At 54.3% G+C, this 7900-nt stretch overlaps 1 protein-coding gene across 1 annotated transcript in view; it reads right to left on the bottom strand.

The window, feature by feature from the left end:
• Positions 1–3846: 3846 nt before the first annotated feature.
• MAP7D1 (MAP7 domain containing 1) overlaps positions 3847–7900 on the bottom strand; it is a gene marked incomplete at its 5' end in the record, with an annotated part of 9865 nt that continues 5811 nt past the window's right edge. Inside the window, 10 exons of the mRNA XM_021713326.1 lie at positions 3847–4442; positions 4628–4825; positions 4947–5019; positions 5123–5168; positions 5338–5391; positions 5664–5768; positions 5864–6002; positions 6091–6268; positions 6849–7177; positions 7871–7899. Of these exons, the coding sequence (XP_021569001.1) occupies positions 4286–4442; positions 4628–4825; positions 4947–5019; positions 5123–5168; positions 5338–5391; positions 5664–5768; positions 5864–6002; positions 6091–6268; positions 6849–7177; positions 7871–7899 (1308 nt within the window). The remainder of the gene's footprint in view (positions 4443–4627; positions 4826–4946; positions 5020–5122; positions 5169–5337; positions 5392–5663; positions 5769–5863; positions 6003–6090; positions 6269–6848; positions 7178–7870; position 7900) is intronic.

The raw sequence follows: 7900 nt of genomic DNA, 5'->3' as shown, positions 1-7900 counted from the left end.
AAAAAAAAAAAAAAAAAAAAGATTTGCTCACTTGAAAGTCTCAGATGGGCTTGGTGGCTCAATTCTGTAATCCCAGCACTTTGGGAGGCTGAGGTGAGGGGATTGCCTGAGCCCATGCATTCGAGAACAGCCTGGGCAACTTGGCGAAACCTCATCTCTACAATAAATCAAAAAATTAGCCGGTGTGGTGGTGCACGCCTGTAGTTCTGGCTACTTGGAAGGCTGAGGTGGAAGGATTGCTGGAGCCCAGTGGGTTGATGTTGGGATGGCCATGAGGATTCCACTGCACTCCAGTCTGGGAGACAAGAGTGAGACTCCAACTCAAAAAAAAAAAACTCTAGCACCTCTGTACCTGACACATGGTAGATGCTCAATAAATGTTTCTTGATTGAATAAGTAAAATTATGTCACACACTTCATGTCACACACTCTATCCTCTCTCATCTGGACCTCAGCAATCACTTCTTGATTTATTTCCCAGTTTATAATCAAATCCCTATCAATTGGTTTCCTACTCAAAAGCCAGAGTGGTCTAATAAAATTGCCAATCTGGTCATGTCACCCTTCTCAGCCCCTGTTGAATCAGCCTTTAGTGGCTACCCATGGTCCTTGGAATAAAATCCAAGCTCCAGATCACAGTCTTACAAGGCCTTGTATGGTCAGGCTCACCTCATGCTAAACTCCACCTCCTCATTGAACCTTTCTTTCTTTCTTTTTTTCCGAGTTGGAGTCTCACTCTGTTGCCCAGGCTGGAGTGCAGTGGCACGCTCATGGCCACCCTAGTGTCAACTTGCTAGGCTCAGGTGATCCTTCCGCATCAGCCTTCCAAGTATCAAGAACTACAGCCGTGCATTACTTGTAGTGGTTTTGAGTTATTGTAGAGATGAGATCTTGCCAAGTTGCCCAGGGTGTTCTTGAACCTGTGGGCTCAGGCAATCCTCTCACCTTGACCTTCCAAAGTACTGGAATTACAGGCTTGAGCTACTACGCCTGGCCAGATCTTTCTTAATTCAACAGATACTGAGTACTGTTCTATCAAGGATCAGGGTGAGAAGAAACAGACTCTTTCAGATCTGTTTACAGTCCTCCAGATACTCAAACATACCTCCTTCCCATGCAGAACCTTGGCACAGGGTTTCCCTTGTCTGGAAAGTGCTTCTCCTTCTTCAGTTTTCTCCACCTTTCCTGACTTTGCCTAGTCGACCACCTACTCACCCAACAGATCTTGGAATAGACACCATTCATTCAGGAGTATTTTATCCGACCTTAAACCCAGGTCAAGTCCCTCTGTATAAGCTCTTATTGCTCCCTGCTTTTGCCCTCATAGCACTTACCACATTTTCTATTTTTACATTTGTTTGTGTGGTTATTTGATTAATACCCATCTTTCCCAGCAGGAAGCTCCAGGAGCTTCTGTGTCTGGTTTTTGCTTACTGTTGCATCCCTCTGGTGCTTCACTGTGCCCCACAGGCAATTTATTGATTGAACAAATGGATGAGTAAATGATTCCCCCACAAGAGTATTTGGAGGGTTCTGTCCTTCAGGGAAACATTGGTACATTTGCCTTGGTGTGCACAGAGCTGGTGGCTGAGCCTGGGCAAAGGGGAGGGAGCTGGAAGGGGGGAAACAAAGGAGTGCTCACCAGGGAGAGGACTGAGAGCACTTGTTTCTTCCTGCCTCTCCTTGTCCCCAACATGCTGTGACTTGGCCTCTGCCCACCTCCCCAACCCCATCTAGCTGCTCTCCCCAGCAATGCTGCCCTTGCTCCTACTCCCCCAAGGGCTCCCATATGCTGACCTCTCCACCTGCAACTCTTCTTCCTGCTTCCTTTTGCAAGGTTGGCTCTTCCTCTTCCTCCTTCAGGTCAAGTTTAAGTGCTGCTTCTTTTTATTTTTATTTTTTGAGTTGGAGTCTCACTCCGTCGCCCAGACTGGAGTGCAGTGGCTGCTCCCTGGCCACCCCAACATTGACCTCCTAGGTTCAGTGAACCTTCCACCTCAGCCTTCCAAGTAGCTGGAACTACAGGCGCACGCTACCATGCCCGGCTAATTTTTTGATTTATTGTAGAGACGAGGTCTCACCAAGTTGCCCAGGCGGGTCTCGAACCCGCGGGCTCAGGCAATCCACTCACCTCAGCCTCCCAAAGCGCAAGATTACAGGCTGAGCCACCAAGCCCAGCTAGTGCTGCTTCTTTAGAGGACACCTTCCCCACCATCACCCTTGCTCTCTCCTAGTTCATTTCCTTCAGTTTCTCAACAATAGACGTGCCTGCATACATTTTATTTTCTGTGTCCCTACGTGAATTAGAAGCTTTTGGCCACATGTAACAGAAAATCCAATTCATAATGGCCTAAACAATAAGGAAAGTCGTTGAGAGATGGGCCTGGTTTCAGGGTATGTCACTTCAGTGGTGTTCTCAAGGACCTAGGTTCTTCCCATCTCGCTGCTCTGCCGTCCTTGAGGTTGGTTTTGTCCTCAGGTTGGTTGGTAGGATGTGTGCAGCAAATCCAGGCATCCCAGTCAGATCTCATGTCACCTAAGCAGGGTTTTCTCCTATGTGTATTTGTTAACTGCTACAGTATGATAAATTATCACAAAACTTTGCAGTTTTATTTATTTATTTTTTTTAGGTGGAGTCTCACTCTGTCGCCCAGACTGGAGTATAGTGGCATGCTCCTGGCCACCACAGCCTCAACCTGCTGGGCTCTGGCAATCCTTCCACCTCAGCCTTCCAAGTAGCCGGAACTACAGGCGCATGCTACCACACCCGGCTAACTTTTTTATTTACTGTAGAGACGAGGTCTCGCCAAGTTGCCTGGGCAGGTCTCGAACCCGTGGGCTCAGGCAATCCACTCGCTTTGGCCTCCCAAAGTGCTGGAATTACAGGCTGAGACACCAAGTCCGGCCTAACTTTGCAGTTTAAAACATTTATTAACTTACAGTGTTTGAGGGTTAGAACGCAGGGGTTGCTAAACTGGTTGGTTCTAACTCAGGGTCTCTCATGAGGTGACAGTGAAGATGTTGACCAGGACTGAAGTCATCTGAAGGCTTGACGGACTGGAGGATCTGCCTTCAAGCATGGGCCTCCCTATAAGGCTGCTTATGACATAACAGCTGCCTTCCTCCAGAGTGTGTAACCCAAGAGCAAAAGAGTCATCGAGAAGCAGCTACAGTGTTTCGTATACCTACTCTTGAATGTGATACACTGTCACTTCTGCCGTATTCCATTGGCCACTTAGCCCAACCCTGATATAACATAGGAAGGCACTCCACAAGGGCATGAACACTAGAAGGGAGGGGATATCACTGAGGTCACCTTAGAGGTTGGCTACCGCATTGCCTCTTTTCAAAAGTGAGGAAGCCTTTCCTAGAAGCCCCCAGGAGGCTTCTCCTCATGTCTACTGGCTGGAACTGTGTCACACGCCCATCATGCCCGAGCCAATCACTAATGAGGAGGTTATAGCCATGATTTGGGCTCATCACAATCATGATAAGGATTCACCTTGCTGGAGCACAGGGTGGCCTCTAAGAGGAAGGTAACTACCTGAACAAATCAGGATTGTATTGGAATGAGGAAGGGGTGATGGGAATGGATGTTGGATAGGCAGCCCACAGAGTCTACACCATTCACCCACTAGAATGTAAACTCCACAAGGACAGGCTACATCCTTCCTACTGTTGCATCCCCTGCTGAATGACTAAATGAATGAACTAAACTGGAAGACCCTAGGGCAGTGGTGGTGTAGATATCCCCAGGCCCTAGGCTTCCTCAATTCTTCTTAGAACTCAGGAGGCCATCTGCTCCTGTTTTCCCCTTCCCCGCACCAGTTCCAGGAATAGGCAGGATTGACAGAATTATTCTCACTTTATTTCCGGAGACATTTGATCAGATACAATAACACTGATTCCAGGCGAGGGCAGGGGGCATAGGTACCCCTGAAGCAACCAGTATTCTGTGGCCCAAGGTGCCCCCCATCTCCAGACCTGGGTTTTCCCCTCAGTTACAGTTAAATAGAGAGAGGAAGATCTCCCCAGGAACCTTGGGGGGAGGGTCTGCCTCCTGCACCCACCCTCTCCACGCAGAAGAATCTGAGCACAAGCTATTTACAGTATTCACATCCACTGTACCCCACCAAACCAAGGCAAATACTACAGGCGGCCCTTCCCCGGGGGAGGAGAGAGGCTGTGAGTGTATGTGTGTGTCTGGGGGAGAGGGATGTCCGCACATGTGAGTACACAAATGCACTGAGGGGCAGGGTCTGGCTCCAGCCAAAGAGACATCAGTCTATAAGGTGCAGATTAAAAACAACAGAGGACCCACCCCCGGGGGCCCAGGCCACTTCCATCTTTGCTCTGTCTCTTCCTCCTCCAGACATCCTGGTAGACGATACAGAGGAGCCCTCATAGCTGTACCTGGATCCAAGGCAACCCCTCCTAAAGGACTTCTGGGGAGAAATGGGGAAGGAAAACAGTCAGGGCAAATCATGTGCCTAAGCCCAGACAGCTGGGGGTCGTCAGGGAGGAGCAGGAAAAGGCCTCTGGCAGGGCTAGAAGAAGAGAGGGCAGTGCTGAGGAGTCTGGGGAAGGCTGCTGGGATTGACAGAGCTGGGTCCAGGAATCAGGTGACCTACCTGTAACCTGCGGGGGCTGCACAACAGCTTTCTTGAGGAAGGCCTCTGCCTCTGCAAAGGGCAGGAGTGCCTCGGGTGTTCGGCCCAGGCTCTTGTCCCCAGAGGGTCCTTTGGGGGAGAAGCCATTCTCCTGGTGTGCTGGGAGGGGCTGCAGGCCATTCACCAGGGACCCTGGCAACTCCTTACTTGGTAGGCTGTGGATTCAGGGGCCAACGCTCAGCAGCTCGCCTTCTAGAAAAGCCCAGCCCACCCCACACCTCCAGCAGGAGCCTGCCTCCCTGCTCAGGGTCCCTGGGGTTGGGAGCAGGTACCTACCTCCACTGGGGCTCTTGGGAGGCCTCCTCTTTCTGCAGTCCTAAGGGCCGAGCCTCCACAGCTTTCACAGGGTCTGTTATCAAGAAGGAAGGACCATCAGCCAGGGGCTGGCAGGAGGGGTGAGGCTGGCGGATGCGGTGGCAAAGGGGGTGTTGTGAGAGGAACAGGGGCTTTACCTGGGGCGCAATTGTCGGCTTTGGCCTCCTTTCTGTCCTGCTTCTGCTTTGAGGAGGAAGAGCAGTCAGGCTCCAAGGATGGCAAGGGCCAGCTCTGGTGTGAACTCGTCTCTCCCTCAGCCCGGCCCGGCGGCCTCCCACCCACAGCCTCTTCCTTGTCTCTGGGTGCCTTGGCGCAGCCTCCTTTCCCTACCCCGTCCCTGGGGAATCCTAACCTTGGTTTCTGCAACTTCTGACTTCCGAGTCCTCTTCATTATCTCCTCCAGACGCTGTGTGGAGGCCCCACATCAGTCAGACCCACCCAAGTGGCGCCCTGATCCTGTACCTCCCACCAGCCAGCTCCGGCCTTGAAGTCTCAGGGCCCTCCCAGCTAATTCCAGGCCAGGAGCCAAACCTGCCCAGGCTCCTTCTAGTCCTACCCTCTAAGTGCCCAAGGCTCGGTCCACCCCCCCCTGCCCCGCAACGCTAGCCCCAGGAACTCCTGCCCGGCCCCGCCCAGAGCTGACCCCGCCCACCAGCCCCCGGCCCCGCCCAACCCCACCTTTTTGCGCTCCTGCCGCTCCTGCTCCTCCCGTTGGAAATGCTTTTCCCGCTCCAGACGCTGCCGCTCCGCCTCTTCCCGCGACCGAGCTTCGGCCTCCTCTTTCTGCCAGAGACCCCCGTGAGCAACGTCGGGCACCTGCAGCCTTCCCTCCCGGCCAGAGGCGCCCGCGCCCCGCCGGCTCCTGCCCGCCCGGGCACCTGCTTCTGCAGCCGCTCCTGCTCCTCCTGCTCGGCTTGCGCCTTCTCTCGCGCCTCCTGCTCCTCCCGCCGCCGGGCCTCCGCCTCCCGCTCGGCCCGGGCCTCGGCCTCCCGCGCCAGCTGCTCCTCTCGCATTCGCCTGGAGGACGGAGGAAACGCATCGGGTAGATCCCGTGCTGCTTCTGCAGCTCACTCGAGGGCCCGCTCAGTCCCGAGGGCGCACTCACTTGTCCCTTTCTGCCTGCAGTCTCCGCTCCTGCTCCTCGCGCTCCCGCTGCTCTCGGGCCTGGCGCCGCTTCTCAGCCAGGAGCCGAGTGGCCTCTTCTCGGTCTGTGGTGCCGGCCATTGGTTTGCTAGGGGTCACCGGGGGAGCAGGGGCTGGGGGTGAGGTCAAGACAGCAGTATCTGGAGGGGATCCGGGATCAGGAGTCAGCACAGGCACCTCCGCCTCCCCTGCATGCCCCCACTTCCTGGGCCCCAGCGTGACCCACCCACTCAATTCCTGCCATCAACTCAAGAGTGGCCTGTAAGCCGGGCTCGGTGGATCAGCCTGTAATCCCGCGCCTTTGGAGGCTGAGGTGAGTGGATTGCCTGAGCCCGCGGGTTCGAGACCCGCCTGGGCAACTTGGCGAGACCTCATCTCTACAATAAATCAAAAAATTAGCCAGACTTGGTGGCGTGTGCCTGTAGTTCCAGCTACTTGGAAGGCTGAGGTGGAAGGATCACCGGAGCCCAGCAGGTCGAGGCTGCGGTGGCCGGGAGCGTGCCACTGCACTCCAGTCTGGGTGACAGAGTGAGACTCGGACCAAAAAAAAAAAAAAGACTGGCCTGTGTTCTGGACTTGGACCTGCTGAGGGCAGGCGTGCCCTCTTCCTGTCTCTCACCCCAGTCCCCAGGCATCTCTGGCGGCCCACATCCCTGACCACCTCGCCCACACATGGGAAGCTGGCTTCTTTGGCCAGCCCAACCCTCTCTTTATGCCCACCTGCAGGGGTCTCCGCAGTGGGCTGTTCCTTCTGGGGCGGGGCTGGGGTGGGCGAGGGCACAGGCGAGGGTGCCGGTGAGGCGGAGGCTGCTGGCTCCTTCTCATCACTGGCCCTGCTCTTGCTCTGGTTCTTGTCCTCAGGCCTTGCCGCAGTGGGGCTCTCCTTTGCCTCCTCTTTCCTCCGAACACGCCCCTTGGGTGAGGCAGTGATGCCTCGAGGGGACGGTGGTTTTGGAGGCAGAGTGTGGCCTGGCCCTGGGCTGGGGCAGGGGGAGGCAGGCCTGTGCCAGGACGTGGAGGGAGAGGATGGCCGTGCCTTGGATTTGGGACTGAGAGAAAAGGGAAGGGTTAGAGGGTTAGGTCTGGGAGAGGGAGGAGTACACACACGTGCACACACACAGCATACATGCACACAAGCAGTCTTGCTGTAAGCAAGTTGCTTCCTCAGAGAAGTGTCCTCTCCCCCCAAGCTAGGTTAGCACCCTCCTTATATGCCCTCACAGAACCAGATCATTCCCTTTTAGAGCACACATCCCAGTCTATGAGTACATATTCATTGTGAGATTCTTTGATGAAAGAATCTCTGTCTGTCATCCCAATAGCCTGTAAGCTTAATAAGAGAAAAAAAGTGGGCCTGGTGCAGCTCATCAAAGGGCCCTCAACACCCAGGTCACTGCCTGACACGTCCATTCAGAAGGGTTTTTAGTTTTACTTTTCCACGTCTGACGGGTCAAGTGTGAACTTCAACAAGGGTTGAAGGGGGGGCACATCTCACACAAAAGCGTGAAAACACAATCATCAGACTTCTGACCACACAAGGATCTCAGTAGGAATTTAGCGAGTGCTTAGCAAGCATTGTTCTAGGTGCTGGGGTACTTCAGTAAAACACACAAGAGAGAGAAAGAACCTGTCCTTAAGGAACTTTCACTCTAAAGGCGCCCAACAACCACTTGCGAGTGAATGAATGCATGGCCTGGGAGGGGCCTGGCCCTGCGCCCGGCCGCGCCCACCTGAGCTCCCACCTGAGCTCCGAGGCAGCGCCGGCGGAGCGG

Source organism: Carlito syrichta, unplaced genomic scaffold, assembly GCF_000164805.1.
Source record: "Carlito syrichta isolate Samal-C Ts95f unplaced genomic scaffold, Tarsius_syrichta-2.0.1 Scaffold304465, whole genome shotgun sequence".
Lineage (NCBI taxonomy): Eukaryota > Metazoa > Chordata > Mammalia > Primates > Tarsiidae > Carlito > Carlito syrichta.
This window is presented reverse-complemented; position numbering and strand designations above follow the sequence as displayed.